The sequence below is a fragment of the Trachypithecus francoisi genome, unplaced genomic scaffold, assembly GCF_009764315.1.
Source record: "Trachypithecus francoisi isolate TF-2019V2 unplaced genomic scaffold, Tfra_2.0 Lachesis_group0, whole genome shotgun sequence".
In the NCBI taxonomy this organism is placed as follows: Eukaryota; Metazoa; Chordata; class Mammalia; order Primates; family Cercopithecidae; genus Trachypithecus; species Trachypithecus francoisi.
Window position 1 is genome coordinate 48,947,986 of NW_022681453.1, and position 21,349 is coordinate 48,969,334.

At 37.9% G+C, this 21,349-nt stretch overlaps 1 protein-coding gene across 1 annotated transcript in view; it reads left to right on the forward strand.

Moving 5' to 3' along the window:
• ARL8B (ADP ribosylation factor like GTPase 8B) overlaps positions 1-19,773 on the forward strand; it is a 56,324-nt gene extending 36,551 nt beyond the window's left edge. The window contains 6 exon segments of the mRNA XM_033210516.1: positions 9,376-9,456; positions 11,008-11,081; positions 11,496-11,589; positions 12,942-13,009; positions 13,261-13,331; positions 17,493-19,773. Of these exon segments, the coding sequence (XP_033066407.1) occupies positions 9,376-9,456; positions 11,008-11,081; positions 11,496-11,589; positions 12,942-13,009; positions 13,261-13,331; positions 17,493-17,542 (438 nt within the window). The 3' untranslated portion in view covers positions 17,543-19,773.
• The last annotated feature ends 1,576 nt before the right edge of the window (positions 19,774-21,349 follow it).

Below are 21,349 nucleotides of genomic sequence, written 5' to 3' on the forward strand. Positions count from 1 at the left end.
AGACAAGGTTTCGCCATGTTGGCCAGGCTGGTCTCGAACTCCTGACCTCAGGTGATCCACCCGCCTCAGCCTCAGAAAGTGCTGTGATTACAGGTTTGAGCCACCATGCCTGACCAGCTCCCAGTTACAAATAAGAACATGAAGTTTTTGATTTTCTGCTTCTGTATTGGTATCGCTGAATCTTTTAACCTGTACTTTTTAACTAAAATCCTTTGGGAAGGAATTATGTCTGTGGTTGGAAGTAAATCCAGATTTGCATATAAAACAGATCAAATTATTGATCTTTGGGAAATTAAGGAAAGATTGTCCACAGTGTTCTGAAATTGGGAGAAAATGAACATTGTATATATGATTCTTGAAATGTTACTGTAGTGAATGATTATAAACATGTTTTTTAGCACCTTAAAAAGAGAGTGCTGCTGGGTGCCATGGCTCATGCCTGTAACCCCAGCATTTTGGGAGGCCGAGGTGGGTGGATTACCTGAGGTCAGGAGTTTGAGACCAGCCTGGCCAACATGGCAAAACCCCGTCTGTACTCAAAATACAAAAATTAGTTGGGCATGGTGGCACACGCGTGTAATCCCAGCAACTCGGGAGGCTGAGGCAGGAGAATTGCTTGAACCCAGGAGGCAGAGGTTGCAGTGAGCTGAGATCGTGCCATTGCACTCCAGCCTGGGTGACAGGAGCAAAACTCTGTCTTGGGAGAAAAAAAAAGAGAGTGCTATAAAGGGAATCTCATGTTTGAATATGATATATGTGTTTGCAATAACTACTGTAAAGAAGAGGAAAATAAAGAACAGAATATGATTATACTTTGTCCCTCAGTATATGAGGGGGATTAGTTCTTAGGACCCCCTCTGTTTACCAAAATCTGTGTATATTCAAGTCCTGCAGTCGGCCCTGCACATATGGAAAGTTGCTCCACACCCCCCATATATTAGGTATTTGAATCCATGAATACTGTATTTTTGATCTGCATTTGGTTGGAAAACATCCATGTGTAAGTGGACCTATATGCACTTCAACCTATGTAGTTCAAGGGTTAACTTTAGTTATAACTCTTTTACTTTTTCCTGAACTAATTGTGAGAATTCCTTATGACTGATTCTGTTCATGAATTTTACTATTATTTATTATTGTAGTAGGTAATAGGTGGTAGTGGCATGACTAATTTATCTTCTCTTTCCAGATGCACTTGATACAATAAAGAATAAAGTAGTATTTGATTATTTCTATTTAAAATTTATTTTATTTGGAAACTATTTAAAATTTATAGAAAAGTTGCAGAAATAAATGCATTGCAAACAGCACTCATACCCCTTTCCAGGATCAAACTGTGGTTAACATTTTACTTCATTTGCTTTCTGATTATCACCTTACAGCATTCAATTTTCTGAAACATTGGAAGGTGAGGCCCTTGTTTTCTAAGTATGTAGTTTCTAAGATTAGGGATATTCTTTTACGTGAGTATAGTTAAGTTACCAACTTTAGTACATTTAAAAGTTGATACATCATAGATTTTATCTATTCCATTTTTGTCAGTTGACCCAATAATAATATCATTTGTAGCTGTTTTTGTCTTTCAGCACAGGATCCAACTAGGATCATGTACCTTTTGGATGCAGTCTAGGATCATGTACCGCTTTTACTTGTCATGTTTCTTTAGCCTCCATTAATCTGAAACATGTCTACAGCTTTTCTTTTTCTGGCATTGACATTTTTGAAAAATTCACACATGACCCTTCTTTTAAATAGAATGTTCCTCATTTTGGGTTTGTCTGATGATTAGCTTCTGTTATATATATGTTCTCAGCTGAAATACTACATAGGGGATCTTGTGTCCTTCTAATGGTATCATGTCGGTAGGCACATGATGTTAATCTGAGCATTGAGATATTAATTGTGATCACACAAAGTGTTGCCTGATTTCTCCGTTGTATAATTACTAGTTTTTCCCATCTTGCAACTAATGATCAGTTTGTGGGGGATATACTTTCAGACTGTGAAACTTCTTGCTCTTCATCAAAATTTCCCCCTAGATGAGTATCTTATTACCTTCCTTTTAAGTGTTTTTCCAGCAAAAAAAAAAAAAAAGAAAGAAAGAAAGAAAAATTGGTTGTAATTCTTTTTCTTACTAAATTGAAATACAAAATTCTACTTACTACAGAAATATAGAAAGCATAATAATTTGAAAAAATGAGTATTGGTAATTATAGTGACTTCATGTATGAATTAAAAGTTCTTAGAAGGAAAAATGACTAATTTGGGTATTTAGTTGGTCATATCCTCTCACTTGCCCAGTGTGTGAATTTTGGAATTAAACAATTGAGTCCTGGTGTGTTTTGTTTTACAAAGAAAAGACCAGTCTGCTTAGCATGTGAAAAGTAGCTTCCTCTGTACTGTACCAAAAGAAAAAAATTAGTATGAGGCTTTGTCATGTTCCATATTTCATTCTGTCTTCATAAAGTGGCTTGATAACCACACCCTTAAAAAATGATTCTTAGAGAAAAAAAACTGTGAGACGTTTGTTAAAGTAGATATTTTTCTATTTGTCTTTTCAAGTTTATTGTATCGGATTGAACTGCTGCTATAGATGGACAGGTAAAGCAAAGAGAAGCTTCATTTCCCATGTTGTTGTTAATAGCTTGCTTTCTGCATGTCTTCATTTAAAAGAACAATTGTAAAATCTAACCTAGTCCATTTAGTACTACTCTACTTTGAAAGCACTAAAACATATGAAGAGGATTTCACTGTGTTCTTTCCTGTGTCAGATATCACTGTTTATAAGCAGTCAGGGCACAGTACATCTCTGGTATATTAACCTGTTTACAAAGAATAGTTGCATCAACCCCTCACCCATTTCTATTGTCTTAAGGTATCCTTGTTTTTTTGTTTTTTGTTTTTTTTGAGACGGAGTCTTGCTCTGTCAGCAAGCTGGAGTGCAGTGGCGTGATCTCGGCTCACTGCAACCTCCACTTCCTGGATTCAAGCAATTCTCCTGCCTCAGCCTCCCAAGTAGCTGGGACTACAGGCATGCGCCACCACGCCCAGCTAATTTCTGTATTTTTTGTACAGACAGGGTTTCACCATGTTGGCCCAGATGGTCTCGATCTCTTGACCTCATGATCCACCCCCCTCGGCCTCCCAAAGTGTTGGGATTACAGGCGTGAGCCACTACGCCTGGCTGGTATCTTTTTTTTTTTTTTTTTTTGGTAATGCTCTGTGGCCCAGGCTGGAGTGCAGTGGTGCGATCTCAGCTCACTGCAACCTCTGCCTCCTGGGTTCAAGCGATTGCCTCAGCTTCCAGAGTAGCTGGGACTACAGGCATGCTCCACCATGCCCAGCTAACTTTTTATATTTTAGTACAGGTGAGGTTTCACCACGTTGCCCAGGCTGGTCTTGAACTCCTGAGCTCAGGCAGTCCACCTGCCTTGGCCTCCCAAACTGCTGGGGTTACAGGCGTGAGACACTACGCCCAGCTGTCTTAAGGTATCTTTAGTAAAGTGTCTTTTCACTATTAGAGGTTCACAGCCTCATGTCTTCAGTCTTCCTGCTGTTAACTTTGGTTGCTCTCTGTACGTTTTTCACCATTTTCCATTTGTCTCATTTCTGAGATCTCTAGTAGAAAATTTAGGTGAGTGCTGCAAAGTGGAGTTGGCACTGATAGAACTTTCTGGGACAGGGTCTGCTTTAGCCTTTGGTATGCTAATGAATTTGGAAAGAGCTACATTTTTCTGCTGTTGTAGCATTCATCTCCCTGCTTACCTGTATTTTAAATGAACGGCCTATGAATAGAACATAAAACCATAAATGTTAGGTCTGGAAGTGACTTTGGAGATACTCTTCCAATGTCCTTTTTCTAGATAAGGAAGCTGAGTCCCAAGGTCACATGACTTGCATCTGGTTAGTAAGTAGCATAATTGGTAATAAGATTCCCTGACTTTGAGAATAGTCTTCTTTTCACCATCTTATTTTGCTTCAGATTCATTTTGTTCAACCAAATTCCAGGCACACTACCTTGCAAGTTTGGCTTATAGGAGGGTAAGCATTGTGACAGTGACAGCTCCATCTACCATCACAAAATCACAGCGAGTGCCACGTGTGATCGTGGCATTTAAGAAGGCAAGCATGAAAGCATGCACTGGTCCCTCTTATCCATGGTTTTGCTTTCCAGTTTCAGTTACCTATGATCAACCTCTGAAATAATAATGACTCCAAAGCAGAAGAGTACTGTGCCTGATTTATAAATTAAGCTTTATCATAGGTATGTATGTATTGGAAAAAACATAGTGTACATAGGGTTAGGTTCTATCTGTGATGTCAGGCATCCACTGGGGTTCTTGGAATGTATCCCCCATGGATAAGGAGGGACTACGTATTTTTATTTCTCTACTCTTCCCCCCAAGTCAGATTAACTCATAGCTATCCAGATCTTAAGAACAGTATGACGTTAGGCAAGTGACTTAATCTGACATTGCCTTGTTTTTCTCATCTGAGAAATGAAGATAATGCTACTCATTTCATTGGGTTGTCATAAGGATTAAACTATGCTGATGAATATTAAGTGCTTAGTATTATGTGTTTGTTAAATTTGTTAAAATAAGTAGAATGATATACCACTAATTAGTATTTTCTAAACATCTGTTTCCCAAACCTGTAGTCTTAATTAAGCAGCTTCTTGACAACTCAGACATAAATTCTCAGGTATCTAGTGCCCAACTGCCAACTGAGTGGTTATAGTTGTTCAACACAAGCTTCGAAAAGTGATGATTAAGATTGGACACTAGGAAAGAAGTAGAAAATATTTCCAGGTCCATAAAGTAATTATTGCACAAAATTCATGCATCAAAGTTAAGCACTTTATTGGCAGAAGAGTTCCATCATTTCCCTCCTTCATGGCCTATGGTTTTTTGTTTGTTTGTTTGTTTGTTTTTTTGAGACATGCTCTCACTCTGTTGTCTAGGCTGTAGTACAGTCTTACAATCTTGGCTTAAAGTCATATTGTTCTTAAGATCTCAACCTCCACCTCCCAGGCTCAAGCAATCCTCCCACCTCAGCTTCCCTAGTAGCTGGGACTACAGGTACATATAACCATGCCTGGCTAATTTTTGTGTTGTTTGTAGAGAGAAGGTTTTGCCATGTCACCCAGACTAGTCTTGAACTCCTGGGCCGCAGTAACCTGCCTATCTCAGCCTCCCAAAGTGCTGGAATTAGAAGCTTGAGCCACTATGCCCGGCCCTAATAACTCTTACTTTGTTCAACAAATATTTATTGAATATCTTGCTGTACTCAAGATATTTTGGAGTAAAATCTCAAGGACTTGATTAGCTGATTTTCAGTTTTTACATGTTAGCAGTAGCAACTGAATTACAGGAAAGTTGTTAGCGTCGACCAAGGTAAAGAAAAGAGATAAATGAACCCCTGAGAAAGCTCAGGGGTACTCCAGTATAATGGCAGCCCCTACATTGTTTTATTACAAAGTGGTGCTGTAGTTGATGTTTATAATCATAAAATTTTACCTCCAATAGAGAGGGCCCTCGAGTGTTGTCTAATTTAGTTTTCTTGTTTTACAGTAGATAAAATGACCCTGAAACATTGAGAACACATTAAATCATGTTCTATAGATTGTTTGTGGGAAGTTAGCCAAGTGTGTATTGCCTTTTAGAAAGCTTTCTATGCAAGCTAGTTATAAAGTTTGGTACCTAAAAAGTTTAGCTACTATTTCCTGCCTTTTCATTAAGTAAAACACCTAATGATATGAAATAAATGAGCATTATCTCACGTAGATCTCTCCTCAGATAAAGCCTATCACAATAAATATAATTACAATGAAAATATTTAAGAAAAATATAATCATGATTTAGCCATGTGACCTTGGGACTCTACTACCTGTTCTATAAAATGGTAATGATAATTGTCCCTCCCTATATCATGACTAGTTTTTTAAAAATTTTGGTAAAATATACAAAACACAATGTATCATCTTAATCATTTTCAAGTGTGCAATTCAGTAGTGTTAAGTACATTCACATTGTGTAACCATCCCACTATCCACTTCTAGAAATATTTTATCTTTTCAAACTGAAATTCCATACCCATTAAGCAAATAAGTATCTTCTGTCTTTATGAACTTGACTACTTTAGGTACCTCATAAAGTGAAATACAGTGTGTGTGTGTGTGTGTGTTGTGTGTATGTGTGTGTGTGTGAGAGAGAGAGAGACTTCTGGCTCATTTCACTTAGCAAAATGTCTTCATTTCTTTTGGGTGTATATTCAGAAGTTGAATTGCTGGATCATATGATGATTCTATTTTTAGGTTTTGAGGAACTGCTGTACCATTTTTCATATTAGCTGTACCATTTTATCTTCCTGCCAGCAGTATACAAGAGTTCCTATTTCTCTGCATTCTTTCCAGTGCTTACTTTCTGTTTTTTTTTTTTTTTTTTTCTTAATAGTAGCCATCCTACTGGATGTTAGGTGGTATCTCTTTGTGGGTTTGATTTGCATTTCCCTAGTGATTAGTGAGTTGAACATCTTTTCAGGAGTTTATTGGCCTTTTATCTTTTATCATGGCTTAGTTTTGATATAACAAGTTTTGATATAATGACTAGATTTTCACGTATAATCACATACATGAAAGTCCAGAGAATTATAATGTCTTATATAAGTGAAATTAGTGATTACGGTTGTGTTAACATTTTTTTCTGAAATTAATAAAACTGCACTGAATGGTTAAAAGAGGCAGAATTCGAGTTCTGTAGAGGAAGTTGTTTGTACAGTTGGAATTCATTGTGCTCAAGACTTAAGACAATTTTCGAATACATGTGTATGTGGCTAGCATGAGGCCATAGCAAACAATTGCCCAGTGTTAAGGCCATGAAAAGAGTCCTGTTTGTTTAACCAGTCCCTTGTTGAGGTGTTTGTTAATCCTGGGTTGTTAGCCTAAAATTTTTTTTTTTTTTTGAGACGGAGTCTGGCTCTGTCGCCCAGGCTGGAGTGCGGTGGCCGGATCTCAGCTCACTGCAAGCTCCGCCTTCCAGGTTCACGCCATTCTCCTGCCTCCGCCTCCCAAGTAGCTGGGACTACAGGCGCCCGCCTTGTCGCCCGGCTAGTTTTTTTGTATTCTTTAGTAGAGACGGGGTTTCACCGTATTAGCCAGGATGGTCTCGATCTCCTGACCTTGTGATCCGCCCGTCTTGGCCTCCCAAAGTGCTGGGATTACAGGCTTGAGCCACCGCGCCCGGCCTAGCCTAAAATTTAATAGTAAACTCAACTGAGAAATTAACTGAGAAATTTGCTAATGTAAACTAAAATATAAATGCATAAAATCAGTATTAATTGTGACTCATTAAGATGTACTTCACGAGAGCAGTCAAAATAGAGAATATGGCAAGAATATGGTAAGGCATAAGAGAATCGTGATACTTTACTGAAGCATATAAAAGATTGGAATGATTAAGTGGTCAAATCATGTGCCTGAATGAAAAGACTTGATAGTAGTTACATATTGAGTTAAGTGTGATTTTTCTCAAATTAATACATTTATGTAATTCCAGTCAGTATTTTAACAAAATTATTAATCTCTGAAGTTTATTTGGAATGTGGGTGATGAATAAAGATAATACCAAAAAATCCCAAATTTTTAATCAGCTATATGGAATAATACCTAGTATAAATTATAGTAACAAATCTAGTGTTTATTCAGGAATAAACAGAGTAATGGAAAAGAATTGAGGACCCAGATACAGAACTGTCTGTCTATGGTGTTTGACATATCACTTATTATTTATTTATTTGGAGGTAGAGTCTCACTCTGTTGCTCAGGCTGGCAGTGGCACAATCTCGGCTCACTGCAACATCTACCTCTCGGATTCAAGGGATTCTCTTGCCACAGCCTCCCAAGTAGCTGGGATTACAGGTGCATGCCACCACACCTGGCTAATTTTTTTGCATTTTTAGTAGAGGCAAGGTTTCAGCATGTTGGCCAGGCTGGTCTTGAACTCCTGACCTCAAGTGATCCGCCCGCCTTGGCCCCCCAAAGTACTGGGATTACAGGTGTGCGCCATCACACCTGGCCTGATGTGTAATTTTTAATTAGTTGGTAAAGGACGGACTTTTTTTTTTTTTTTTTTTTTTTAAGATGGAATGTTACTGTCTTGCCCAGGCTGGAGTGCACTGGTATGATCTCAGCTTACTACAGCCTCTGCCTCCTGGGTTCAAGCGATTCTTCTGCCTCAGCCTCCCGAGTAGCTGGGATTACAGGCACCCGCCATCATGCCTGGCTGATTTTTGTATTTTAGTAGAGATGGGTTTCACCATGTTGGCCAGGCCAGTCTTGAACTCCTGACCTCAGGTGATCCACCCACCTTGGCCTCCCAAAGTGCTGGGGTTACAGGCATGAGCCATGCCCAGCCAAAGAAGACAGATTTTTTAATTAGTGGTGGGATGATTGTTTGTTATCTATTTGGAAAAAGAGACTTTACTTTAGTACTGTGTATCGTCATACTCCAGTTGGATACATGTTTTAAATTTGAAAAAGTTACATAGTATTAGAAGAATTTAATTTTGATCTCATGACATTGAGATTAGAAACCAAAAAGAACAAAATGTATGGCAAAATATTTTATAAGCCTTATTAATAGACAGACTTGGAAATGCTATTTAGCAGTGAATTTTAATAGTTATTGTCAGAATAATTTAAATGCTGAAAGTTTGATTTCTGATTTCATCTACTTTGTGTGTGAAAATGTACATCAGGTGAACACATTTATAAATTTTCATATGTATTTGTAATATAAAAAAAAATTTTTTTTTTTTTTTTTGAGACGGAGTCTTGCTCTGTCGCCCAGGCTGGAGTGCAGTGGCCGGGTCTCAGCTCACTGCAAGCTCCGCCTACCAGGTTCGCGCCATTCTCCTGCCTCAGCCTCCCGAGTAGCTGGGACTACAGGTGTCCGCCACCTCGCCCGGCTAGTTTTTTGTATTTTTTAGTAGAGACGGGGTTTCGCCGTGTTAGCCAGGATGGTCTCGATCTCCTGACCTCGTGATCCGCCCGCCTCGGCCTCCCAAAGTGCTGGGATTACAGGCTTGAGCCACTGCGCCTGGCTAAAAATTTTTTTAGCATAAGGAAATATGTGAAAAATTACATTAGTTTCAAAAATACCTTTTTTAGATGGGAGAAGTTATCTTTGTTGGGACAAAAATAATGCATCTCTTCAATAATTAGGACCATAAGGAACATATTCTTAAAGTGGATTGTTACCAATGGTAAAAAAATGTTTACTAAAATGGGTACAAATGCAATGTTGATATTAGAAGTTTATGCAGTGTCATTATAAATGTTGATTAGTCTAACTTCAAATGTTTTATTTTGTTCAGTCAGGTCAATTCAGTGAAGATATGATACCCACAGTGGGCTTCAACATGAGGAAGGTAACTAAAGGTAACGTCACAATAAAGGTATGTTATTTCTTGCCATATGCAATTTAAATTGTTAGCATAGACACCTAGAAATTATTCTGTTTAATTTCTGTGTTTTTACTGAAAATTTGCAGTTTTTCCGTAATGAATGGGCATATTTCAAAAGAATAGTTTTTGTTGTTGTTGTTTTTTTTTTTTTTTGAAGCAGTGTTTTGCTCTTTCACCCAGGCTGGAGTGCAGTGGCGCAATCTTCACTCACTGCAACCTCCGCCTCCCGGGTTCAAGTGATTCTCCTGCCAGCCTCCAGAATAGCTAAGATTACAGACTTGTGCCGCCCCGCTTAGCTAATTTTTTGTATTTTTAGTAGAGACAGGGTTTCGCCATGTCTGTTAGGCTCGTCTCAACTCCTAATCTCAAATGGTCTGCCTGCCACAACCTCTCCAAAGTGCTGGGATTACAGTCGTGAGCCACCACACCTGGCCAAGAATAGATTTTTAATTTATTTTGTTTTTCAAAAATAAAATCTATGACCTGAGCCTTAATGTCCATTTTGCCCAATTATTGTTGGTTCACAGAAGCTGTTCACTTTCTCTGTGGCTCATCTAATGAAGTTCCAGATTTAGTCATGTGCATGTTTTTTTATGCTTGTTACCAGTTCTATAGTTAAATTGGAAACCTCTTGAAGATAAATGCCATGATTTGAGACTTTGATGTAGCCCAGTGTCTAGTGTGATGCCCTATGGAGTAGACACAATAATAAAATGATTATGGATGGTGGCTTTCATATGGATAAAATAATTTTTATTTTTTTGAGATAGAGTTTCACTCTTGTTGCCCAGGCTGGAGTGCAGTGGTGTGATCTCAGCTCAGTGCAATCTCCACTTCCTGGGTTCAAGTGGTTCTCCTGCCTCAGCCCCTGAGTAGCTGGGATTACAAGCACCTGCCACCACACCTGGCTAATTTTTTGTATTTTTAGTAGAGATGAGGTTTTACCATGTTGGCCGGGCTGGTCTCGAATCCTGACCTCAAGTGATCCACCCGCCTCGGCCTCCCAAAGTGCTGGAATTACAGGCGTGAGCCACCACGCCCAACCAAAATAATTTTTTACAAGAAAAACACCTATGTGGAAATGTTGGCTACTTATTTACAGGATAATTTTAAAAGGTTAGCCATTAATGTAGAACAAATCAGACAATTAAGCTTTAATAGATTCTGAATTGTTGTTTTCTGTCTTGGCATTCAAATCTGGATGGTGCATGGTCCTGTAACTTTTAAATTGTTATAAAGACATGTTTTCAATAATAGAAGTATATTAGTTAACAGGCAAACTGTTGCACATAAACCAAATCTTTGCTCAAGCAAAATTTTAGATGTATTGTAAATGTATTAAATATGGACTTCAAGTTTAGAAGTGGCCCCAAGAATTCCCATATTAAGAGCTTATTTGAGGTCAAGTTTTTCAGGAGCACTTTGCCTCTAACATTGTAGAAATAAGTATATCTTCCTGATCTTTCTCATTTTCTGTTACTTCCTCTTTCAATCATTTATTTAAAATATCTTTATTAAGAATTGCCTTGTTTTGATTTAAAGATCTGGGACATAGGAGGACAACCCCGATTTCGAAGCATGTGGGAGCGGTATTGCAGAGGAGTCAATGCTATTGTGTAAGTGGTTTTGTTTTTTTGCTTTTAAATCAATTTAGGCATCAAAGAAGAAAGTTTGTTTTAGTATTTCTGGAGGCTCAATTTTTATCTTGAAAATGAAAGTCTTTCTTAGCTAATATCCTAGTGCAAGTCCATTAACATGGGATTTCAAACAATCATAGAATAAGATCTTTATGTTTTTTGTTTATGGAGCTAAGAGCTAAGGGGTACACATGTGTTACTATCATGTATTAGTCTCTAAAAACAGTCTAGTTAAAAAGTATTAAAGGGTACTGAGCCTTTCTTTAGGACATAGTTTATTTTGGTTAACAATTTCAATAATGTAAATCTTACGAAAATTAAAAATCAGTAATACCAGTTGTCGTCATCAAGTCATATGGAGAAGGTATGTTGAGATTACTTCATTTTTTTAAGTTACATGATAGATGCTGCAGATCGTGAAAAGATAGAAGCTTCCCGAAATGAGCTACATAATCTTCTAGATAAACCACAGTTACAAGGAATTCCAGTAAGTATGGAATACTTGTTATTTTACATTGTAATTATATAATGATATTAATTATGGTAATTATACAATGATATTAATTATGTTTGCAATCAGTAACATCTTGTTTTTTAAAATCTGGAAGACTTGTTTACCGTGTATCTGCCATATACTGGGCATTGTGGTAAATATGAATCTCGTAACCAGATATCTACTAAACTACTATGCAGCAGGAGCAGTGCTTAGGCCCAGAGATAGAGTGATGAACAGAAATCAGTAGAAATATACTCCTTGCCGTCATGGACCTTATGGTTTAGTGGGAAAGGTAGATACTCTGAAAACACTTGAATAATGCAGCTTTAAGTGCTAGGAAGAAAGGTGCAAGGGGCTATGAGAGTTGTAATTTAGAGGGGAGATTTGATCTAGTTTGAGGGAAGAAGGAGGGATTCACGAGAAAGTAATGCTTGAGCTGAGATCTGAGGGATACATACGAATGTGAGATATATGACAGTTGGAGGGAAAGAGAGTTCTAGGCAAAGGCCTTTGGGTGGGAGGAAGTGGGAAACTGAGAAGAGGTCAGTCTCTAGAATACATTTAGGAATTTGCATTTGGATTAGGAATGCTCAACCAGTAAGTATATAATGCAAATCCAAAAAAATTTCCAAAATCCAAAACACTTCTGGTCCCAGGTATTTTGGATAAGGCATACTAAACCTGTATTAAGAATAGCAGAATGTGGCTGGGTGCGGTGGCTCACGCTTGTAATCCCAGCACTTTGGGAGGCCGAGACGGGCGGATCGTGAGGTCAGGAGATCGAAACCATCCTAGCTAACACGGTGAAACCCCGTCTCTACTACAAAAAATTAGCCAGGTGTGGTGGCAGGCGCCTGTAGTCTCAGCTACTCAGGAGGCTGAGGCAGGAGAATGACATGAACCCGGGAGGCAGAGCTTGCAGTGAGCGGAGATCACGCCACTGCACTCCGGCCTGGGTGACAGAGCGAGACTCCGTCTCAAAATAATAATAATAATAATAAAAAGAATAGCAGAATGCATAGCATAGACTCAGAATATTTTAAACTCCATCTCAAAATAATAATAATAATAAAAAGAATAGCAGAATGCATAGCATAGACTCAGAATATTTTAAATAGAAGTTGGCAGCCACATACTGAATTAAGGGCACTTACATTGTAGGAGTTAAGCGAATACCAGTATGAGCAATGAAATGAATGAGATAGGCCACCAGTTACACAAAATGCCTTAATATTGTGGAATGTATTAACATCTTAATTTTATGTCTTCACATATCAAGATGATAAACTTCTGTGACTTTTTCTTACATAAAAGTGTGCTCTTAATATCTTTTCTTTTTAAAGGTGCTAGTGCTTGGAAACAAGAGGGATCTTCCTAATGCCTTGGATGAGAAACAGCTAATTGAAAAAATGTATGTCTTCAATATGCTATTTTAATAATTTGCTTCTAAATTACCCTATTTTGCCCACTTGTTATGTTATTCCTAATGATAATAGCCATTTTTTTTAGATAGATAAACTTAGCCTATCAGAGAAGCGAATCCTAACATTTTAGGATTGCTAAAATGATTTCTTTAGTATAGTAATAAAACTAATGAGTAAAATTGAACAAAGTGATAAGTATGACAGCTATTCTAAGCACAAACTGATCTTCTTCTCATAGGAATCTGTCTGCTATTCAGGATAGAGAAATTTGCTGCTATTCAATTTCTTGCAAAGAAAAGGATAATATAGGTAAGAAATGACCAGTAATTTTGGAAGAAATGGGTATCATTGGAAGGAATGTCTGTGCTTCTTACAGCTTATTATCTCGATTTCTCATTAAGTGACTTCCTTTACAGAATACTGCTGCTTTTGCTTGAGAAAAAAGAATAGACATTATACCTTTTGACAACAAATATAGTGAATCTTCACTTTACATTATTGATGGCTTCTTGGAAATTGCTATTTTATCTCTCTCTCGATCTCTCTCATATAAATATATATAAAAATATATGTAATATTATGTATGTAATGTTATATATATTTATAAATAAAATATACTATATATACTATATATAACATATATATATATATATATATATATATTTTTTTTTTTTTTTTTTTTTTTGAGACAGTCTCACTCCTTCACCCAGGCTGGAGTACAGTGGCGCGATCTCGTCTTACTGCAACCTCTGCCTCCTGGGTTAAAGTGATTCTTGTACCTCAGCCTCCTGAGTAGCTGGGAGTACAGACATGCACCACCACGCCCAGCTAATTTTTGTATTTTCAATAGCGACAGGGTTTCATCATGTTGCCTAGGCTGGTCTTGAACTCCTGACCTCAAATGATCCACCTGCCTCGGCCTCCCAAAGTGTTGGGATTACAGGTGTGAGCCCGGCCTATATGTTAGCAAACTGTTGAACAGCAAAACATTTTTTAAAAAGAGGAAATTGCACTTTTAAGTGAAATGACATACAGCAGGCCCTCATTTCGTTCAGTGTTACAGTGTTAATGAGAAAAAAATAGTTTTGTTACACACCATTTCACTTCAAGTGGCAATTTCCAAGAACCTGTCAGTGATGTTAAGTGAGCACTTAATGTATAACATCCTGAATCTTCTTTGTGCTATTTAAAGAAGAAAATGCAATAAAGTCTTGAGGCTAAGATTATGTGATACCAATTTATTGTATTAATTTTTGCAGAGCTAGTATCTAGCTGTGCTTATAACAAAATGGCATTTATGGAATAAGACTTTACAAAAATCAGTTTACAGGCACTACAACAATTTTTCAGTTATTGAACCAGTATATTACTACAGTATGTTAGCACTCTATTAGAATTATAAGCCCAAAATACCTTTCATTTACTCAGTGCCCATATTAATTTCTTAGAACTGCCATAACAAAGTACCACAAACGAGATGGCTTGGAACAGCAGAAACTTAAGTCATTCAAAATTCTGGAGGCTGGAAGTCCAAAATCAAGTTGTCAGCAGGGTTGTGTTCTCTCTGAAGGCTGTAGAAGATCCCGCCTTGCCTCTCTCTAGCTTGTGGTGGTTGCCAGCAATCCTTGGCATTCCTTCACTTGTAGATGTACCACTCCAACCTCTGCCTCACATTCATGCGTCTCCCCTGTAGTTGTCTCTGTGTCAGTGTATTATCTTTTCCTAAGGACAGAAGTCACTGGATTAGGGCCTACCTTAATTCATTATGACATTATCTTAACTAATAACTTGCAGAGACCCTATTTCCAGTAAAAGTCACATTCCGAGGTTCTGGATGGACATGACTTTTTAGGGGGACACTAAACGTTCTAGCATAGTATCCTTACAGAATAGGTATGTATGGCTCAACTTTAGTTTCTTAACTAATTTGGTGTGAGATGATTTGATACATGAATGTATTGGAATAAAATGTAATAAATAGTACCAGAATAGTATATTTACAAAGTTTATGCTGATATTTTTTCTTTAGCTTTTGTATTCCAGTCTGTCCTTCCCTAACTCACCTTCCACCCCTCCTGCAAACATGGCTTTATTTATTTTTTATTTTTTTTAAGATGTAGTCTTACTCTGTTGCCGTGACTGGAGTGCAGTGGCAAGATTTTAGCTGACAGCAACCTCCACTTCCCGGGTTCAAGTGATTCTTGTGCCTCAGCCTCCTGAGTAGCTGGGATTACAGGTGCCCACTACCATGCCTGGCTAATTTTTGTATTTTTAGTAGACACAGGGTTTCACCATGTTGACCAGGCTGGTCTTGAACTCCTGACCTCACGTGATGCACCTGCCTTGGCCTCCCAAAGTGCCTGGATTACAGGCATGAGCCACCATGCCCAGCCACAAACATGCTTTATTCAGCTTAAAGTGTGGATAGTTGTTCTGACTGATTTTGGGCTTCCTTTAAAGACCATTCAGGGTGGTCTCAGCCCTAGTAACAGCTGATATACACAAATTTTCCTTTATAAATGGATAGAATAATGCACTTGCTACATTGGGAGCGTTTATTTGAGAACAGACTTGTCAAGCACTTGTGGTTACTTTTAAGTTTTTTCTCTAAGTGGCGGGGAAAACCCTTTTTAAAATTTAAGATATGCCCCATGAGAGCATTTATTTCTACGTCAGTGGTTCTCAATGGGGAGCTTTTCCCCCAGGATACTTTTGACAATATTTGGAGACATTTTTGGTTATCATAACTAGGAGGGTGATGCTGGCATCTAGTGGGTGGAGACCAGAGATGTAGGTCCACAGCAAAGAATTATCCAACATAAAATGTCAGTAGTGGCAAGGTTGGGAAATCCTGTCACACTAACCGTAATTTTTAGTCCATTGTGCTGTTTTGTAAATCCATTACTCCCTATATGTTTTCTGTTTTTCCATTGTTACAAACTAGTTGGATACTTTCCTGAAAAAAAAAATATATGGGCTCATGTATGGAAGTGCAGTAGAGCTGTGAGGACTTCTTTCGCTATTTGAGGCTGATCTTAGTAGTTTGCTAAATAGCTCAGTAGTAATTTTAGAACTCCTGACTCACTTAAAATGTTATCAAGCCCAAGGAAACTGATCCAGTCTAACAAGATCCAGTCTAGTAAGATTCGAAATAAGTATTTTATAAATCAGGTCATCTGAGTATCTTATTTCTATTGTCTTTTTCCCTATTCATAAAGATCCATTTGTCTTTAGGATATGAACTTCTATCAGTATCCACAGAGGCTTTGTGTAGTTTTTTAGTGAATTTCTTTTTTTTTTGAGATGGAGTTTCACTCTTGTGACCCAGCTGGAGTGCAGTGGCGCGATCTTGGCTCACTGCAGTCTCCGCCTCCTGGGTTCAAGTGATTCTCCTGCCTCAGCCTCCCGAGTAGCTGGGATTACAGGCACCCGCCACCATGCTCGGCTAATTTTTGTATTTTTAGTAGAGACGGAGTTTCACCATGTTGGCCAGGCTGGTCTTGAACTGCTGACCTCAGGTGATCTACCCACCTTGGCCTCCCATAGTGCTGGGATTACAGGCGTGAGCCACCGCGCCCAGCCATGAATTTCTTAAATATTTAGATTTGGTTATTTCACTTCAGATTTACCTTTCTCCCATTCAGTTCAAATGAGTGTGGCTTTGCTCTTATTGTGCATTGTTGTCCCCATTTTAAGGTGCAGAGGTACTTCTTCAGTAGTTGAGTGAAATCACTGTTTCCACAGTGGTGAACAGGCCACGTTTGTTCATAGCTCAGCCCTGTGTTGTTTCGTTAATGCATATTAGCTGGGAAACTGGTAGTGAATTTACCCTCATCTTTCAGGCTTGGAGAATTGAGTGGTGCTTCTAGTAGACTCTCATGTACCCTTTTGAAGAAGTGAGGACAAGAATTATCCAGCCCCAGATGTTGAAAGGGCATGGTGTGAATCCTGCACTAGCCTTGGCAGTGACAGCCTTCTCTCCCATCCCTCTGCTTTAGTCACGTTCTATCACTCAGAATCCATCCAGAGCTCCACAATGTTTCATGCCTTTTTAAATTCTTTGCCGTTTTTTTTTTTTAACCTGGAATTTTGTGGGGTGGCCCCCAAGCCCCAATAATTACTGCATCTTTTCTGTATCTTATACTTAAAAGCTCCTTGAGGCCAGACAGGGGTTCTTCCTTTTTTTTTTTTTTTTCCTTCCTGGCAATTGCAATCGTATGGGCAACGCATAAAAGATGGCACCAACCATCCTATACACAACTTAATTTTTAAATCAGAAAACCCTTCAGTCTCTGGTAATTCCTCATATTCTCTTTAAGTTCAAGTAATGGAGTGTGGGAATACAGATGACAGAAAAGCAGAAGAGGTCAGGCATAGTATGTGCCTTGAATTAGCAGCATTTTAAATATTGTCTTGTTTGATGTTTAGTTTTTTAATTTTAATGTCTTCGCTTTTCCCCTCTATCTTTAGATATCACACTTCAGTGGCTTATTCAGCATTCAAAATCTAGAAGAAGCTGAAGCATCTCCTCAAGTCTTCCAGTCTTTCTTGGCTATAATCCTAGAATTATTGTCCGTTCCTCTGAAGTAATTCCCAGAATACGGTCCTTCCTAAACCCAAGAAATTGCCTTTTTCAGAGTTTATTTCTCATGTGCACTGCTGAAGATGAGTATCCCTAATCCTTCATAAAGAATCAGCTAGAGTTGTCATGATAAAGTCAGCACACAAAAAAGGCTTCTTACACATACCTGTCTTAAACCATATGTAGAGCTTTTTAAAAACAAAACAAAACAAAACAAAAAAAACCCCCATACACTTTTGACCATCTTAAATCAAGAAAATTACATATTTCCATTCTGGTCTTTCTGGGCCAGATTTTTATATTGGTTTTCAGTAAATGTCTATCTATAATATTTCATTATAGAGTCCAGTAGCTTAGTACTGACACTGACTTGATACAGCATGAAGTTTCTAGTGCCACACACAGTATTTAGAAAACCTTTAAGCGTGAATGACTTATGTGGGATATATATAAACATAATGTTTATTTTATCTCACAAATGCATGTGAAATGTATAATTACATCTTAGGAATCCAAAATGGTCTGCAGAGAGTGAGCGGAGGCACCAGATCAATGTTGTTTCTTTACACTGGTGAGATTCTACATGATGAATATTAAAGATATTCTACTTTCTGAGAACTCTTTATCACCAGATGGCAGTTGGGATATGGGAGGAACTAAAGCATCCTGTTTTGTATCTGTCCAGATCATTATTTCTGTCGCTTGTTTTTTCTTCCCGGTTCAGGATACTTTTTTAAGGGATTGAGAATTGAAGATTTTCCAAAAACTTTCATGAATTTAGAGCATTCCACCCAATATAATAAAACCTGTTAAGAATGTCAGACTTTGTTCAAACATCTGTTTGTTCTATCTCCAGTCATTAAATCAGTGCTGCTGCATGACACTCTAACTCCTGACTTTTTATATGCAGTCATAAAGTTGACTTTCAGCACAACAGATACTTATAAACAAATAAAAACTTTTTATTTTTCTCTCTTACTGATGTAAGGTTTGGCACTCTTTTGACTGGTGCCATTAGACATCTTGATTATTGTGACAACTCTAGACCTGCCTGCTCTATCTAATGTAATCATGCTCGGCGTCTGCAGGTTGTTTAATAATCAGTCACACAGAGAACTGAGGAACTGATGCTGTTTGTTTGCTTCTATGATACAGAGATGTCTAAAAACTTCAAATGGACATGTTTTGTAGTTTAGCGACTTCCGTATACATAAAGGGACATATTAATACTGGTTCATTTGTAAATTATTATTCATATAGACCACTGTAGTAGATAAAACTCTATGGTACACCTGCTTATGTGTTGCCTCACACTGTGTGTGATTTTGTTTCTTTTGTTAAGCAGCACTTATGTAGACTGCATTTCCAAATGTGTTGAGCACTCAGAGTGTAGTCAACAGTATGTTCTTTTAATGAATACCAGTTTTAATTTATAGACTGCCATGGCCTTAAATATATTCTGTACAATATACTGCACTGTGTTGCACAGACACTACTTGCTTTTCTCCATTCATATTTTTATGAGTAGAATCTGGGCTTTTAAATTTCTCTTCTTATTCTTTGAAGCATGTTGCATACTTCCCTGGTGGGATGGATGGTTCTGTAAATGAAGGGATATTTAAACTTGCTACTGTTGTTCAACACCATTCATGGTCAGTCTGAACCATTACAAAGAAAGTGGCAACTTGCTTGTGCCTAAAAGGAGGAATTGGAACTAGAATGTGTGACTTTGTGGGGACTGCATAGGTTTGTTAATTGACCTATAGCTAAACCTTAATGTGTTTGTGTGTCTAAACATTGCTTTAAGCATTTCAAGACATCCAGACGCTATTACCAACATTTTCCTGTGCATTAACCTCTGCATGTGAAAACTTTTAACAGTTACTCAACTATGTAAATATGTGAATTTTTTTATTTAGGTGGATGCATTTTTTGTCTGTTTACTGCTCTTCTCAGCTTTGTTCAATAAACTTGCATTTTAAGGGTTGTATTGGCAATTTTAACTTAAAATGTGCATCATGATGGAAGGTGCAGACTTTTTTGGAAGGGGATAGAAAGTAAGTTTCCAAGAGGAGGGTCTATAGACCATTTGTCAGAAATCAGCTCAGCCCTCAAAGAATTGGGTCTGTGGGCTAGTTAAAATAGAAATAAACTTTTAAAATATCCACAGAATTGATACTGTGATTTTTTGGGGGCGGGGGAAATGCTACTACTTGTCAGCGGTTACAATACACCAAATTTAGGACTTGTTAAGTGGCAAGCGCTAGTAAAACATTTTATGATCCAGTTTTAAAAAATCAAACCAAGACCCTGCTAAGCAAATGAAATTGCAAGATACGCCTATTTACTGACTTCAGTTCAGAATGAAAATATTTTGAGTACTAAACATGCTGGTTTTCCCACAAAGGCACATTTTTAGCATAAAGCTTTTTGCTGGTTTGGTATCATCTGCCCATAAAATAAGTCAATACTTATCAAAACTATTGGAGAAATAATTTTGTATATGTTTATTTGTTTAGAAAAGTTCAATTAGCATTTTCTCCATTTCCATACTATAATTCTATATAGCCAACCCTTAGTGGCTATTTGGATGTATGATTTAGCATTTCTTTCCCTACCCACGTTTATGTTTTGTTTGTTTTTTTTTTTAACTAAATTAGTGGAGCCATGTAGTCAAGCATCAAGTTTCACCCACTTCTCACCATTCTCCTACCAAAGGAAGAGTGTGTGAGAATTGGGGATGAGGATGGGGGGACACTGAGGATACACATTTAGCTTAATTCTAAATGTGTGTCTGCTTTAAAAAACTTCTAAACTTCTAAAGTTGGTCTTTGATTCTGTCAGGTAAATTGGGTGTTTGAGGAACTAATTGCTTTATCTAGTCTCTCCACATAGGATTGAGTTACACTGATATCTTGTTGATTTGGTAATTCCAGCTGTTCCAGGGGTCAGTTGGGTCAGAACTGGAGTGGAAGCTTAAACATAATGTAGCAGGCATTGTGCTGTAACATCCAGTTGGCCAAATGCTTTACTCTAAAAATGTGCCACAGTGGGGAAAGCACAATGTTTGATGTTGAAAATGTTTTCGTTATGTTACAAACTTTTAAGGTTATGCCCTCAACTATGTGCATAGCAGTGAAGAGACTTGAAAAGGAAGACGGTAAAGCCTTACCGACTTCCCTTAAGTTTGCTGCTCTACAAGTATGCAGCCTGCTGCAGGTGTTTCCTGTTGGTTAGTAAATAACCTCCACACATTTGCTGTTTAAAATTCAGCTATTAATAAAAATGTGTACTTTTGTCATTGCTCCTCTTGGGTGTTCTTAGGGAAACCAAAGCAGGTCATTGTCATCAAAAATCTAAGCCACAGCAGTAGTCATGTATTATTCCATTCTATTAACCAGCCTCTTTTCAGTAAGATAATTCTATTTTGAGATCCCAAGACATCTGGCATTTAGGTAATGCAGATTTCCCAATAGGAATCAGGACCGGGGAGGGGGGTGGGTGGATAATTTAGCCTCATTTTACTGGGGCTTACAGTAGGGATGTAGGGAAAGAGTTGTTAGCTTACGATGCTAATATAGCTTAATTCTATGGAGAGTCCTGGGTTGGCATTTGGGAGAATGGGTTCTTGGCTATTAACTAATTGTGTGACTGGTGAGTTGCAGAACTCCCTAGTGGCTCCTTAAGTTTTCCCATTTATAAAATGAAGAGGAGAGGATTTCTAACCATAACTTCTGCCACTGAC